Source organism: Mobula hypostoma, chromosome 1, assembly GCF_963921235.1.
Source record: "Mobula hypostoma chromosome 1, sMobHyp1.1, whole genome shotgun sequence".
NCBI lineage: Eukaryota > Metazoa > Chordata > Chondrichthyes > Myliobatiformes > Myliobatidae > Mobula > Mobula hypostoma.
This window is the reverse complement of record NC_086097.1, coordinates 112,645,155-112,662,807: the sequence shown is the minus strand read 5'-3', so window position 1 is coordinate 112,662,807 and position 17,653 is coordinate 112,645,155. Positions and strand designations below refer to the sequence as shown.

Sequence of the window (17,653 nt, the reverse complement as noted above, 5' to 3'; positions counted from 1 at the left end):
TCTTTAGCTTCCATGACCTTATATGTCATGACCTGTTAATGATAACAATACCTTATCCTGTGAGGCAAACTGGTGTGGATCTGCAATGATGTATCCTTGAAAGTTTTTGTTTAGAACCCCTTTAGTCAAGTTACATCAATAGTGATAACTTTTGGCTCCATTATTCATGGCATACTAATTCATTAATTTGGGTTTGGGGGCACAAAATTGCTTAGCATATGTCTGAGGTATTGGTGCTAGACCAATATGCCAATGATGTGAAGTAAAATGTCCAGGTTGCTTGGCCTCCGACAATAAGTTACAATTTTATTTTCTTTTTTGCATGAGGTGGCATGTGTGCGAAAAGAAAGTTGATTATGTACTGGCATCATTTCAGCTTTGGCTACCTGGGAACCATGTTTCTGGTGTGTACTGTTCAGTGTCATGGAGCCACAATGGAGGGAGGACCATGAAGTGCTCTGTGAGAGAAATGTGATGTGGTCATGAGATATTCAAACTGTTAAATATGGCCATCTACATGAGTGAAAACAGTCTCCTTCCTGTGGTTCACTACATAATCCATGTTTATCCACAGCATGTTGATTGTGTTTTCCTCCTCATCCTGATGTAACACCCAAGGCATTGCTGTGCTCTCTTGTCAATGGTGATGCAGGACATACAATGGATTACATCAAAGTAGAGGGAGTATATAGCAGTGCACCTCTGGATTGGTACAGACTCCAGCATGCATTTCAATGTGGATGACGTTCTCCACTGGTTGTGTTATGGTATTCCTTCCAATGATAGCTCATAGAAATTGAAAGACTACAGGAGACATGCCACACCTGTTGCTTCAGATTCTACAATCAGATCATTGCCAACAACAAATGTTGTCTATCCAGGTTGACTGCTGTGGATAAGTAGCTCTTGGAAGAGTTAAAATAAATCGCTGTGTCCCTTTGGAATCTGTGGGGATAAGGTCTTCAAATGTTTGCTCTTCTTTGCCTACTCCTTTAGGGTTCTCAATCTCACCTGCACCACTTGCAGCTTCTGGCCAATTTTTACACATAAGTGTGCATACAAGATCAAAATGGAAACACCTATTCTGAGTAATTTCCAAGTGCAATTTTGACACTTTCAAAGTTAATTCATATTTCAAAGTGTATTTATTATTAAAGTACATAAACACTTAGCAGCCACTTTATTAGATACCTCCATTACCCAATAAAGTGGTCACTGAGTGTATGTTTGTGGTCTTTGGCTACTGTAGCCCATTCACTTCAAGGTTCAATGTGTTGTGTATTCAGAGATGCTCTTCTGCATACCGCTGTTGTAACGCATGGTTATGTGAGTTACTGTTGCCTTCCTGTCGGCTTGAACCCATCTGGCCATTCTCCTCTGACCGATCTCATTAACAAATCATTTTTTCCCACAGAGCTGTTGCTCACTGGATGTTTTTTCGTACCATTCTCTGAAAACTCCAGAGACTGTTGCAGGTGGAAGTCCAAGGATATCAGTTTCTAAGAAAAACCACCCCATCTGGCACCAACAATAGTGAAAGTCACTAAGAGCACATTTTACCCATTCTGATGCTTGGTCTGAACTGAGCCTAATAAAGTAGCCACTAAGTATATGTCATCTCATACTATCCTGAAATTCATTTTCTTGTGGACATTCACAATAAATACTATAGACTCAATGAAAAACTGCACAAAAAGATGGATAAACAACTAATATGAAAAATACAGCACATTCTGCAAATGCAAACAAACCCAATAAATAAATAAACAAACAAACAAATAAACAAATAAATAAATAAATAATTGAGAACATGTATTGTAGAGTCCAAGAAAGTGAGTCAATATGTTGTGAATTCAGTTCAATGTTGGGATGAGTGAAGTTCAGAATCAGAAGCAGGTTTATTATCATTAGCATGTGTCGTGAAATTTGTTAACTTAGCAGCAGCAGACTGATGTGTAGCCCCACGCAGACTGGGAGATCGTTTCGCTGAACACCTATGCTCTGTCTGCCAGAGAAAGCAGGATCTCCCAGTGGCCACACATTTTAATTCCACATCCCATTCCCATTCTGGTATGTCTATCCACAGCCTCCTCTATTATAAAGATGAAGCCACACTCAGGTTGGAGAAACAACACCTTATATTCCATCTGGGTAGCCTCCAACCTGATGGCATGAACATTAACTTCTCAAACTTCTGCTAATGCCCCACCTCCTCCTCGTACCCCATCCATTATTTATTTACATACACACATTCTTTTTCTCCCTCTGTCCCTCTCACTATACCCCTTGCCCATCCTCTGGGCTTTTTTCTCCCCTCCCCCTTTTCTTTCTCCCTAGGCCTCCTGTACCATGATCCTCTCTTATCCCTTTGGCCAATCAACTGTCCAGCTCTTGGCTCCATCCCTCCCCCTCTTGTCTTCTCCTATCATTTTGGATCTCCCTCTCCCCCTCCCACCTTCAAATCTCTTACTAGCTCTTCTTTCAGTTAGTCCTGATGAAGGGTCTCGACCTGAAACGTCGACTGTACCTCTTCCTGGAGATGCTACCTGGCCTGCTGCATTCACCAGCAACTTTGATGTGAGCAGCAGTTCAATGCAATTCATGATAATATAGAAAGAAAAAATAAATAAGTAAATGAATTATGGTAAGTATATATGTATATTAAATAGTTAGATTGAAAATAGTGCAAAACAGAGATAATGTTTGTAAAAAAGTGAGGTAGAATTCATGGGTTCAATGTCCATTTAGGAATCGGATGGCAGAGGGGAAGAAGCTGTTCCTGAATCGCTGAGTGCGTGCCTTCAAGCATATGCGTCCCCTTCGTGATGGTAACAATGAGAAGATGTCATATCCTGGGTGCTGGGCATCCTTAATAATGGATGCCATCTTTCTGAGGCACCATTCCATGAAGATGTTTTGGATACTATGGAGGCTAGTACCCTCGATGGAGCTGACTAATTTTAGAACTTTCTGTAGAGACTTTTGTTCCTGTGCAGTCGCCCCCCCGCACCCCCATACCAGACAGTGATACAGCCTGTTGGAATGTTCATCAAGGTACTTATGGAAGATTTTCAGTGTTTTGTTGACAAACCAAATCTCTTAAAACTCCAAATTAAATATAGCTGTTGTCTTGCCTTCTTTATAGCTGCATCGATATGTTGAGACCAGCTTAGATCCTCAGATATCTTGAAGCTGCTCACTCTCTCCACTTCTGATCCCTCTATGAGGATTGGATTGTGTTCCCTCGTTTTACCCTTGCTGAAGTCCACAATCTTACTGACGTTGAGTGCAAGGTTGTTGCTGTGACACCACTCATCTAGCTTGTATACCTCACTCCTGTACACCCTCTCATCTCCATCTGAGAGTCTACCAACAATGGTTGTATCGTCAGCAAATTTATAGATGGTATTTAAGCTATGCCTTGCCACACGGTCAAGGGTATAGAGAGAGTAGAGCAGTGGGCTAAGCACACTTCCCTGAGGTGCGCCAATGTTGATCATCAGCGAGGAGGATATGTTATCACCAATCTGCACAGATTGTGCTCTTCCAGTTAGCAAGTTGAGGACGCCAATGTTGATCATCAGCGAGGAGGATATGTTATCACCAATCTGCACAGATTGTGCTCTTCCAGTTAGCAAGTTGAGGATTCAATTGCAGAAGGAGGTACAGAGGCCCAGGTTCTGTAACTTATCGATCAGGACTGTGCGAATGCTAGTTTTAAATGTCAATGAACAGCATCCTGACATAGGTGTTTGTATTATCCAGGTGATCTAAGGGCAATTGAAACGCCATTGAGTTTGCATCTGCCATAGACCTATTCTGGCGAAAGGCAAATTGCAGTGGGTCCAGGTCCTTGCTGAGGCAGAAGTTGATTCTAGCTATGACCAACCTCTCAAAGCATTTCATCACTGTAGATGTGAGTGCTACTGGGCGAAAGTCATTAAAACAACTCACATTACTCTTCTTAGGCACTGGTATAGTTGTTGCCTTTTTGAAGCAGATGGGAACTTCCGATCATAGCAGTGAGAGATTGAAAATGTCCTTGAATATTCCCATTAGTTCATTGCCACAAGTTTTCAGAGCCTTATCAGGCACTCTTTCGGGGCCTGCCGCCTTGCAAGGATTCACCTTCCTGAAAGACAACCTGACGTTGGCCTCCAAGACAGAGATCACAGGGTCACCAGGGGCAGCAGGGATCTTCACAGCTGTAGTTATATTCTCCCAGACATAGAAGGTGTTGAGCTTATCTGGTAGTGAACCCAGAAGTTATTGATTCTGGTTCAGTAGCCTGAGGGCTGTGGAGTAATAACTGTTCCTGAACCTGCTGGTGGGGGACCTAAGGCTGCTGTACCTCTTTCCCGGTGGCAGTAGTGAGAAGAGAGGTCTTTGATGATGGATTGGATACTGCTTTCTTGTGGTAGTGCTCCTTGTAAACGCGCTCAATACAGTGGAGGGTTTTGCTTGCAATGAGCTGTGGCTGTTCCATTCAAAGGCATTGGTATTTCCATACCAGGCCATGATGCAACTAGTCTGTATACACTCCACCATACCTCTATAGAAATTTGTAGAAGTTTCAGGTACAATGCTGAATCTTTGCAAACTTCTGAGGAAGTAGAAGTGCTGACATGCCTTCTTTGTAATAGCTCTTAGAGTACGTGCTGGACCCAGAACAGGTCCTCTGAAGATATTTAAAGCTACTGACCAACAGCAGTGCCTACAGTGTCTTAGGGTAATTTTCACAACTAATGTATCTTTCAGACAGCTCTGCAATAGAACCCAGAATTTTGACTTTATAGTGCATGGACTTTTAAATTATATTGCATTTAAGCAAGCAATGCTACAAGGGCCATCTTGATTAATAGCACACAGTTGTCCTTTAAACTAGTGTCATTGAATGTTTATTGAAAAAGTTGAAAAATAACATTTCATGAGGTTGACATTAATAGATGCTTTTCCAATGTAGAAGGCAAATGAAAAACCAGAGCACATTCTAAACTCTGAAGTGACACTGTCTGACCCAGGAGGGGTCACTTTTCTGTTTCACTATGGGTTAAACTCTTCTTCAACTTACAAACACTATCATAAAACACCATATTATTGAATATAATCTCAAAGTAATTTTGAGAAAGATGTCATAGATTATATATATAAATACACATATACCAATGTATATATAACACCCTATCAATATTGTAACACATGGCAAAATGTTTTGTTAGCAGTTGCAATGCCATTATTATGAAATCACAAGCAGCATATCCATGAAGTAATATGCTATTTGAAAGTAAACTTCTTTGTTGAAAATCAAGTTTTTGTACAGTTTATGATATTGAAATCAGAGATAGTTTTTGAATTTTTTTTGTTGTGCTATTCACTTACATCTTGAATGGAATTTTTATAGATTTTTACATACAGATTCAAATCTTGTTTCTGCACCATTTTGCTCAAAATATTTGCTTTCTTTTGAGGACAATAATAAAATTAAAGCAAAAACAAAGTTGTATTTTCTCAGTTAATCCTTAGATGTTGAATTAATTTGAATAAGGGTACCCAAATTGTCAGTTTTAATAAGTATGAGAGCGATATTTGTTAATCTTGTGGTGTGCATACTATCTGCTTGAAAGAGAGAAATGGTACGTAATTAATTACAGAATTAACACTGCAAGTTATTTTTATATAAGAGTGTGCTAAAATGGGAATTTAAAATTTCAGAAGAATTGGAAAAATAAGATAACAAATTTGCTCATATATGTAAACAACAGGAATTCTGCAGATGCTGGAAATTCAAGCAACACGCATCAAAGTTGCTGGTGAACGCAGCAGGCCAAGCAGCTGACGAAGGGTCTCGGCCTGAAACGTCGACTGCACCTCTTCCTACAGATGCTGCTTGGCCTGCTGCGTTCACCAGCAACTTTGGTGTGTGTTGTTCATATATGTGATTATTTTGTACATGGATTGTTTTGCAAGACTTGGGAAAAAATACATTCCATACCAAAAATACACCTGAATGGCTTTGATGTTCCTTGGTCAGTTTTTTTTGTAGATTATATATATTCTATTTATCTTCAAAGTTGATTGAATATACACATTTGAAGAGTATATTGAATAGTTATTTTTAATGAAATTAATATCATTTTTGGAATTACACTGATGACTTAAAAGTGGAGTTGGATCAATTGCTTAATTCAATTTGCTCTTTAATGTTTCCTCAGGATTTATTAAAAGAGGCTGAGCTTAAACACTGCATCTCAGTTACGGTACAACAGAGCTGTTTTAGATTTCCAACACAAAAATTTAGATTTGATTAAATAAAATTATTACAGTACTAATTTGATGATGCTTGTTACTCATTTCAATGGGAAACTATGTCCAGAGATCCCAAAGTTGCATGTCGAATTTTTTTTTTTCATTACAGTATTCCTTTAGATAAAAACAAGGAGTAAATGTGCATAACTAAGACATTGTAGAAAGTAGCACAAATGAGTTGAGAAAATCATCCTTGCCAAACAGGAAACAAAACAAAAGCAATCTGATAAATTAGATCCTTCACCAGAGCTAGACATTAGTTATTCACCTGTATGCCCATGAGAGTTGGAAATGTGTGTGTTCAATGCTTTATGTTAAAGCTATTCATAATGTTAGTTCCTTCCAACTATCATTTGGGAACAAGTCTGGAGGTGGGGGTAGAAGGGCAGGTTTTAATGCATAGCTTTGAAAATTTGAGATGATTACCTTAACAATCAAGGTTACTTCAGTTAAATATTTTCCTTGAGCCCTGGGTGCATTGGCTGTATACTGCGAGGAGCATTGTTCCACTTTCATCATCTATGGATGGCAATAGGCCATCACAGCTCCTCACATTTTTATGGTATTCAATGAGGAATAAGAGATTAGCTGGGAGATTTATGGCAGGGACACATGAGGCAGTGTTTAATTAGTTATCCTTCAGTGCCCATTCTAAATGCTACTTAACTTCTTCAGTTGCATAATGAGAAATTTATTTTTATTTTCCACACTGCTGCTTCAGGCACTTTGTGGCCTGAATCTGGGGAATGGGGTTTAAGTAAGTTTCAGCTACCATACAGCTTCATGAGCTGGACTGAGATGAGAATGAGCCATATCTACAGTAGAGTTTTGCCTTTGAAGAGACAAATGTTCTAACTTCATTTCATTTGAATGTAGTGTACTTGACTACTTCACCCATGGCTTAGAAGTGTTGTCTCATATTACCAATGTTCCACAGTATTTCAAATGTTGTCTGTCAATGATATTGACTGTCCTTTGTATTTCAGCCTTCTCGTACATTATTTGGATTATAAAACAGAACCAGACAACTAATAATTATGGAATGCTACCTATAATATTGAAGGGCCAAAGTGTCTAATTCTAAAGTTATTATTTAAAGTGGATGAAATGTCAATTGCTATGGCTTGAGAATTTACTAATGGAGGAAATTTCAACTAAGGTGCACCAGATCCATAAATCAGTGTTTATCTATGCAAAATATAAGCTCACTGGGGACATTTATGCCTACACTGCTTTGCTTTACCTCTTTTGCTGATCAAACAACTTCTAAAGCAAATAGGAATATTAGGATAAATTTAACAATCACTTGGAACTGAGTTTAATAAAATGCTGATTTCTGTCTGCCATAAAATATATGTTGCTGTATATAAACGATGTTGTCTGTGAAGTTGTTGTTGCATATTCAGACTGACCTTCTACTCACCAGTCTTCTTTGTATTCTTGTTCATTGTCCTCTTTTCACGTATTTTATGTTAAAGGATATAAACATCATTATTTCTGATATGTTTGCCCGAGTTTAGTAACTATTTCTACTACAACAAAATTTGAGGTAAAAGTTTTCATTTGGCTATCTCTCTCTCAAGATTCCCATTTATGAAGAATGCCATGTGATTAATAATATTCCCTGTCCTTTTTAGTGATTAGCTGTTCATAAGTCAAAAAGTCAAAAAAAAATGTCCCCATTATTACCATTAAGTCCATCACGTGCTATTCAGCAGCAATGACCCCATGCTACTAAATTTGCTATGTAATTATTGGTGAATATCAGGGGAAAAAAATTGAAACCCAGCAGAATATGGGTATCTGCTATGTTAAAAACTAACGATTCAAACTGAAACCCTGGAAATTTTGGCAGCATCCTGGGCATTTGACCACAACTGGTTTGTTGCCCATTAAATGAGGAAATCATAGGAATTTATTCTCAAATTCAATTAAAAGATTAGACTGCCATGCCATTGAGATTTGGGAGCTGCACTGATTACTCTAAAATTGATTTTATGTCAAGAAACATATTTTTACAACACCCATATATACAGTAATTCTTTGCTATTTAATACAGTTGTCTATAATTTCTGTTTCTGTCCTTTCCTGTACCTTCCTCCTGTGCATTTTCTTATATGTTTGATTCTCACAGGGGACGTGGATTACTACTGGCTGGACCATGCATCTTGGCATAGCAGTGAGGCGTCCCCAATGTCTTTGGTGAGACATGTGGAGCCTTAACATTCAGTTTCCTTTTCATTTCACTTCCTTTGTTTTATTTACGCCTTTGCATGTTTCTTTTCTTTTTTTTATCCCATGCCTGTAGGGAACAGTCAAAGGGGAAAAAGAAAAACTAGTGAGCAGGCAGTATTGTCGGACTCTAACGCCTTGTCTGAGAGGCAAAAGAAAATGGTGCGATTTGGCGGCCACTCATTGGAAGAGGACTTGGAATGGGCCGAGCCTCAGATTAAAGACTCTGGGGTAGATACATGCAGTAGCACAACACTAAATGAAGAACATAGCCATAGCGAGAAGGTACTAAGTCTGTATAGCCTGCATTCTACCTGCTCATTTGGTCTTTGTTTGCTATCTGTCACTCATTGTAAAAGGACAGGGTCTTTCCAGTGGTAAATACACATCTGTGTAAATGCAGATGAAAGAGAAAAAAAACAACTGCTTGCTTTATTGTTTGCTGTCTGGCAGCAAAATTAAGTACTTTATTTTCAAGATGCATAGGAATGTTCAGTTGCACAGTTGCATGGTAGAAATTTAGAAACATTTTGTGTTGTTCATCAATAATAATATGTTCTTGAAATTTCCCAAATTTGCTAAATAATTGAACATCAGTTTAAAATGTCCCCTTTAACATAATGAAGATTTTTAAATCAGACTGTGAGGAAAAGTTGAATCTGTTTTGGCACAGAACTGTGTTTTTCTTTTTTCCCTTCCACTTTCATTGTGAACTTTATTTGGTGCAGTGGCATTTTGGTAGGTGTGTATTAGAATCTGTTCTGCTGTCTGCTTGGTACTTGCTTAAACATGGTTATCGTGGCAATAGTTGTTGATAGTGGTGATAGCTTCTAATGTGGGTGGCATTATTCAGCACCCTTGCCCTTGCTTGCTTTTTTTATTTGCATGGAGCATGCACTGAAGCAATAAATTCCTGTAATTACACAAACTTTCAAGCACATAATGTTTCAGAGTGTAACTACTCTCCTCAAGAGCATTAAGATACTCCAAATTCCAATTGGAAACCAAAAATATAAATGTTTGTGTAATTGCAATGTATTCTTTGTTGAATGGAAACATCGTATTAAAGAAATACTGTGGCACACTTAAAAGATAAATACTAAAGACCTGTGTGTTTATTGCTTTGACCTCGTAGCATCCAGTGACATGGCAACCGTCCAAAGATGGAGAGCGCCTAATTGGTCGGATATTGTTAAACAAACGATTAAAAGATGGCACTGTGCCTAGAGATTCTGGAGCACTCCTGGGTCTAAAAGTGAGTAATATGCTAAGATAAGTGGCTATCTTGAGCTTTTATTATATACTTCGACATGTAAATAAAGTCTTTCATTTAAAGAATTTACACAAAGCCTTTAACCAAACAGATTAATATGAACCATGTATTCACTGCATGCATCTTCCTTGATTTTAACAAATTCAAGAAGTATATTCGATTTTACTTAAATGATGGAGCATTTCCTAAATCTAACTTCAAAGGTGCAACTGTTGGTGAGTGACTGGTTTACTTTCCTTTGGGGTATCTGTGATATAATACAGTGGCATGCAAAAGTCTGGGAACCCCTGGTCAAAATTTCTGTTACTGTTAAGTGAGTAGAAGATGAACTGATCTCCAAAAGTCATGAAGTTAAAGATGAAACATTCTTTTCAATATTTTAAGTAAGATTAGTGTATTATTTTTGTTTTGTACAATTTTAGAGTGAAAAAAAGGAAAGAAGCACCATGCAAAAGATTGGGCACCCCAAGAGAATTGAGCTCTCAGATAACTTTTACCAAGGTCTCTGACCTTAAATAGCTTGTTAGGGCTATGGCTTGTTCACAGTCATCGTTAGGAAAGGCCAGATGATGCAAATTTCAAAGCTTTATAAATACCCTGACTCCTCAAACCTTGTCCCAACAATCAGCAGACATGGGCTCTTCTAAGTAGCTGCCAAGCACTCTGAAAATTAAAATAAATTATGCCCACAAAGCAGGAGAAGGAAGGCTATAAGAAGATAGCAAATCATTTTCAGGTAGCTGTTTCCCCAGTTCATGACGTAATTAAGAAATGGCAGTTAACAGGAACGGTAGAGGTCAAGTTGAGGTCTGGAAGACAAAGAAAACTTTCCAAGAGAACTGCTCATAGGATTGCTAGAAAGGCAAATCAAGACCCCCATTTGACTGCAAAAGACCTTCGGGAAGATTTAGCAGACTCTGGAGTGATGGTGCACTGTTCTACTGTACAGTGACACCTGCACAAATATGACCTTCATGGAAGAGTCATCAGAAGAACACCTTTCCTGCGTCCTCACCACAAAATTCAGTGTCAGAAGTTTGCAAAGGAACATCTAAACAAGCCTGATGCATTTTGGAAACAAGTCCTGTGGACTGATGAAGTTAAAATAGAACTTTTTGACCACAATGAGCAAAGGTATGTTTGGAGTAAAAAGGGTGCAGAATTTCATGAAAAATACACCTCTCCAACTGTTTAGCACAGGCGTGGATCGATCATGCTTTGGGCTTGTGTTTCAGCCAGTAACATGGGGAACAGTTCACTGGTAGAGGGAAGAATGATTTCAATTAAATACCAGCAAATTCTGGAAGCAAACTTCATACTGTCTGTAAAAAAGCTGAAGATGAAAATGGGATGGCTTCTACAACAGGATAATGATCCTAAACACACCTCAAAATCCACAATGGACTACCTTAAGAGGTGCAGGCTGAAGGTTTTGCCATGGCCCTCACAGTCTCCCGACCTAGACATCTTCGAAAACCTGTGGATAGATCTCAAAAGAGCAGTGCATGCAAGACGGCCCAAGAATCTCACAGAATTAGAAGCCTTTTGCAAGAAAGAATAGGCAAAAACCCCCTAAACAAGAATTGAAAGACTCTTAGTTGGCTACAAAAAGCATTTACAAGCTGTGAGACTTGCCAAAGTGAGCGTTACTAAGTACTGACCATGCAGGGTGCCCAAACATTTGCTTCGAGCCCCTTTCCTTTTTTGCTATCTTGAAACTGTAAGAGATGGAAATAAAAAAGTAATCTTGCTTAAAATACTAAAGAAATGTGTGATCTTTAACTTTATGCCTCTTGGAAATCAGGTCATCTTTTACTTGCTTAGTTATTCACAGTAACAGAAATTTTGACCAGGGGTGCTCAAACTTTTACATGCCACTGTATATAGTTGGCCTACTAAAATATGCATTGTTAGCTGTATAAAATCATTTCTTAAATGAGCTTCAAGCGTTGTCATGGGATGATGTCTCATTTAAGAAAATGTTTTCTCTCTAAAGAAGTATATGATATTTTATATGTTATTTGAATATGAAATAGATTCCAGTCCACAAAATTATTAATTAAATAATATTTCTTTTGAAAAGTACAAGTGAAATAACCTAACAGATAAACAAATGCAAACATAATCTATACCATCTAGAATAAGTCTGGTGGAAGTAGTCATTGTGGAATCAAACCTCATAATTACAACAAGATTGAGGATTTATTGGATTACCCTTTGAGATTGTGGTCTGTAGATTTCACAATGGATATTCCAATCACCTGCTGCAGCTTCAGAGTAGTTGATCAAATTCTAAAAGTTAAAATGTACTGTAAATCATCATTTTCCATAGATTCCACTGGCCATCTTGCCATGAAAGGACATTAGAAGGCTGGGAGAATGTTCGGGGTACACACATAAAGTGCTGAAGGAACTCAGCAGGTCAGGCATCATCTATGGAAAGGAAGAAACAGTTGTCATTTCAAGCCAAGAAGTCCTGATGAATGATCTTGATCTAAAACATTGAGTGTTTGCTCCTTTCCATAGATGCTGCCTGATTTGATGAATTCAACATTTATTTTGTGTGTGTGTGTGTGTGTGTGTGTGTGTGTACTGAAGATTTCGAACATCTGCAGAATCTCTTGTGCTTAGAATGTTCTGGTGCATTTTAGATTATGCCAATATCACCACGTTAGCATCGTAGTTAGCTCGCAGTACTGTTACAGTACAGGTGACCGGGATTCAATCCCCGCTTCTGCCTACATGAAGTTTGTACGTTCTCCCTGTGATCGCATGGGTTTCCTCTGGGTGCTCCGGTTTCCTCACCCAGTTCAAAGACATACCGACTGGTAGGTTAATCACTCCTGGTAAATTGTCGCATGATGAGGTGAGGATTGAGATGGGGGATCTCTGGGCAGGGTGGTTCGAAGGGCTCGAAGGACCAGAAGGGCATATTCTGCGCTCTATCTCAGTAAGTAAATAACTAAATCAATACATTTTGATTATTCTTCTTTAGTTTATTTCTCTCATGTTGATATCTGCCACCCACTATTGATATTGATATTAATTTACCTAAACCAGAGGTTCCCAACCTGGGGCCCACAAACCCTTTGCCTAATGCTATTGGTCCATGGCATAAAAAAAAGTTGGGAACCCCTGACCTAACTTTACATGTCCAACGAGAGTCAGCACCCATGTGTACCACACATCTGGCCAAAGATACACTTCCATCAGCCCTACCCCTTGCTAGAAGCACCAGCTTAAAATATTATCATGATACCTATACCACCCCTCCACTTTCCGGCTAAGTGATTTTAAAGATTAACTTTATTTGTCACATGTATATCGAAACATTGAGCCATGCTGTGAAATGCAACCTTTGTGTCAAATGAAATCAGTGCTGATTGTGTCAGGGACTAGCCCGCAAGTGTTGCTATGCTTCTGGCACCAACATAGAGTGCCCACCACTCACTAACCCTCACCTGGAGAAAACCCATGCTGTTACAGGGAGAACATCCATTTTAAAAATGTATTTATTGAGATATAGTGTGGAATAGGCCCTTCTTGCGCTTTGAGCCATGTAATCCGCCAATTTAATCCTAGCCTAATCACATGGCAATTTACAATGACCAATTAACCTATCAACCAGTATGTCTTTGGACTGTGGGAGGAAACCGGAATACCCAGAAGATACCCACACAATCACAGGTAGAAAATGCAAACTCCTTGCAGACAGCGGTGGGGAGTGAGCCCGGGTCACTGGTTTTGTAAAGCATTGTGCTAACCACTATGCTAGTGTGCCTCCCCAAACTCCCTACAGATACAATGGGGAGTGAATCCCAACTGAGGATGGATGGCAGTGCAGTAGAATCACACTCACCACTATGCTGCCATGCCGACTCCCCCCCCCCATTGTGACGCAAAGCAATGAGAGAATTCTCCAATATCTTTCCTCCATTTTCTCCATCTAGGAAAAGAATTGAGTTCATGCAGCTCCTAACATTACAACAGGAAACGTTAACTTATTAGTGTCTCTACAATGTTAAGAAGTTCTCCTACTAATTACTTTACAATGAAATAGTGGAATCAGGAATTTCATTTATTTATTTACTGGGGTACACAGAATAGGCCATTCTGGCTCCTCGAGCCGTGGCACCCAGCCATCTCCTGATTTCGTCACGGGTCAATTTACAATGACCAACTAACCTACCAAACGGTACGTCTTTGGATTGTGGGATGAAACCAGAGCACCTGGAGGAAACCCACAGGGTCATGGGGAGAACGTACAAGCTCTTTACATGCAGTGGTTGGAATTGTACTTGTGTCAGCTGTACTATAAAGTGTCATGCTAACCACCATGTTACCATGCCGCCTTCATTTTAGAACCCTTATAGGTTAGTTTTATTGTTTTTTGGAGGGGAGGGGAAATCATTCAATATCCATACATTCTGAGAGTTTTAAAACATTCTGAAGTTCAAGTACTTGTAAAGGCACGTTTTATACTAATAATGGACACACGAAACAAGACACCAAATATCCTTTCCCTAATATGGTTACTCGGCTTGATGCAGACAAATTTAGGTTTTAAAAGTTGTAACTAGCTCCAAAAACAATAGCTGTATAAACACAAAAATTAGCCAACTGACATTTTTTAAAACAATTAAATTCTGATCGAGCTTTGATTTGGTCCATATGTAAGCATAACTCTGACAGCAACATAATATATTGTAATCTATTGAAGTAATTACTCGTGCATTCATATCTGCAGAAATCCACTTAGAAGCTTGGGGACTGAGGTGGATCAGGAGAGATTATGCTGACAAGTTATTTCCCTACTGATGTCTGGCTCCCTGAATGGTGCTGATTCACACAAACCTTATTACACCCTGTCAGCAGGTTGAGAAAATAAACTGGTTTGCTGGCCTTGCCTAAATTCCTCATCCACATTTGGAGTAGATTTACAGTAAAGAGAAAATGATGAAAAAAGCAACCCATTACATCCCCACTCTAAGTATGATTTAGATCCATGTACAGCCCATTCTTGTTTAAGTGAGGAGCTGTAATTCATTTTTGATTGGAGTTCCAAACATATTTATTATTTTTCTATTTTTTCACAACTCTTTCCCCACTTTCTGCAGTAGAGTTCAAATCAGGCAATGCAAGTATCTGTACGGTATAAAGCCATAGACCACTACAGCACAAAAATAGGTCCTTCAGCCGATCTAGTCCATAATGGTCTGGTCTTCCGCCTGCATCCAGATCATAGCCATCCATACTTCTCTCATTCGTGTAGCCATCCAAAATGTCTCTCAAATGTTACAATTGAACTTTGTATCTAGAACTTCTGTTGGCAGCACATTCCACACTTGCACCAACCCCGATTAAAGAAATTCCTCCTCAGATTCCTCTAAAATATGTCACCTTTCATCTTCAAAGTTTCAAAGTACATTTAATATCAGAGTACGTATACGGTATACAACCTGAAATTCATTGTCTTCACAGACATCTACAAAACAAAGAAACCCCATGGAACAATATTAAAGCCCTGAAGCCCCCCACCACCGCTTCCCCTCCCTTTGCACAAGCAGCAGCAAAGCATTGACCCCCCCCAACCCCCAGACCATGCAAGCCACAGCAGAAGCACCAAAGAATCTATTGATCCAGAGTCCATCAAACTACAGTTCAACAACCAGCACTTTTGTATCCTAGACATATATCCTGAACCTATAACCTGTAGTTGTAGTCTCTCCCAATTTGAGAAGAATAAAAACCTGCATGCATTCATCCTTATCTATAATCCTTATAATTGTGTATATTTCTGTAAGATCTCCCTCATTCTTCTGGTACTCCAAGGGTTAAAGTCCTAACCTATTCAACCTATCCCGATAACTCAGATCCTCAAGTCACAGCAACACCTGTATAAATTTTCTCTGTATTCCTTCAAGCTTATTGATATCTTTCCTGTAAGTAGGTGACTAAAACTGCACACAATACTGCAAATTTAGTCTCACCAACATCTTATGCAACTTCAACATATCATCCCAACTGCTGTATCATGGTTACTGTTTAAGAGGATATAAGCATTGAAGAAGTAAATTTATCTCTAAAAGTAATCACACAAGAGATGGTATCTGGACTTAAATGAATTCAAAACATCTATTCTATATTAGTTAAGACTGAATACGGGCTAGGAGAGAGAATCCTGTCCAATATCTTTCATCTTTGATATATCCCAGTTTAGGAACTCCTTGATGTGATCGAATTTATTCAAATTAGTACATTTGGGAGATCACTCTTGAAAATTTGCTTCTCAATGTGATGATATGTCTCTTGGGCACTAGTATTTTTTAATGACTTAGTTCATTCACAGAGCAATATATCATTTAAGGATAGATAATGCTAACAGGGAATCAATAAAACTTCAATAATAAAGTGATTTTCTATGTTCCTGTGTAAAAGGAGATTTGATTGGCAACGGGCATAGAGAAAATACAGAATTCAGGAAAAGGACTTAATTAGATTCTGTACAGATCTAAAATTATACGAGAATTAGAATTTGAACTCACCCATTTGTGAGCTGAAGTTCTTCAGCAGCATTTACACCTTCGTTTCCCCAAGGCTCAGCCTTGATACTGGGTATTCAGATGATTGTCAAACACAGTTTGACAATTATTATTAAATTTGTTCTTTCTATATCACAGGAACAAGGAAGGCTGCATGATTAGAAGAACTTAGTGTGCCTCATCTTTAAGATTTTGTTTTGATTTGTCCTTTGTACTGTAGTCTTGCAAAAAAAATTCAAGTTTTTTATGTATTGGACTTATATTTGAAACAGAATTTTGAATACAATTTTTCTCTTCGACATAAATATCTTTAAAAAACCTCTCAGGCCGAGTGGATTAGGTCTGAAAGATGCCACCAGGAAAGTGGGCATGCTAAGGCATAAAAGGGAACTCAGCTGAATATTGGTTAAACCTGGAGTTGTTTCTTAATACTTTCTTGAGATTTGACCATTCCTTGTGAGGTCAACATCTATGTAAAGACCATTTCTAGTTCACTTTGAGAGGTGAGAATGTGCTGGTTAATTTTCTTCAGAAGATCCTGCATACCACGAAAATGTTCATGATACATGCTTGATGATTAACTAAAATGAGAACCTGTCTTCAAGAAATAAAACCCATATACAATTTAACTTCCAACTGATACTTGTGGCTACTGAAACTGATCACTGGGTGTGGGACATTCTGATACTGTCCCGTTGAAACTATATAGAGAAAAGCAATAGATGGAGTTTCCTGCTATTACCACTGCATCCCTGCCCCTTAAGGCACAGATGAGGCCAAATCTGTTTTGTCATTTAACCTTCTGGTTAGTTGTATATTCATGGAGCCATCCTTTGACACTGTAACAACAGGGATATACTTTCTGTACCTGGAGTTTGTACTCAGACGCTTTTGGAAGTGGCACTAGTACTGAATATTCAAAGCAGTTTTTAGGATGTGTTGCCATTGTAAATATGTAATTGTGTAAATTTACCTGACTATATTCAAAATGTTAAAGTTGAGTAGGCAATTACAACAATTCATACTTTATTGTTATCTTTGTGTTGGAGAATTCTAAAACATTGTGTCAGGAGAGTGAGTTTCTCTTGGCTTCTCCTGGACTTTCTCTGTCTCCTGAAGGTTTGCTGTGTGAACAAAGACTCTTATGTTTCCTGGTTACAGATTCTGTGTGGCTCAGTTTTAGCTTATTCACAACAAGACACATCTCCCCTCGCTTCCCCTTCTAGCCTTTTAAAGCGACTGTTCCTGCTGTAACTCCCTAGTCTGTTCTACCACCCTCTTCCTATGGTCACATTCCCAT

At 38.7% G+C, this 17,653-nt stretch overlaps 1 protein-coding gene across 1 annotated transcript in view; it reads left to right on the top strand.

Annotated features, from left to right (window-relative positions):
* rims2a (regulating synaptic membrane exocytosis 2a) overlaps window positions 1-17,653 on the top strand; it is a 1,139,701-nt gene that overhangs the window by 641,180 nt on the left and 480,868 nt on the right. The window contains exons 8-9 of the mRNA XM_063054936.1: window positions 8,441-8,508; window positions 9,674-9,793. Of these exons, the coding sequence (XP_062911006.1) occupies window positions 8,441-8,508; window positions 9,674-9,793 (188 nt within the window). The remainder of the gene's footprint in view (window positions 1-8,440; window positions 8,509-9,673; window positions 9,794-17,653) is intronic.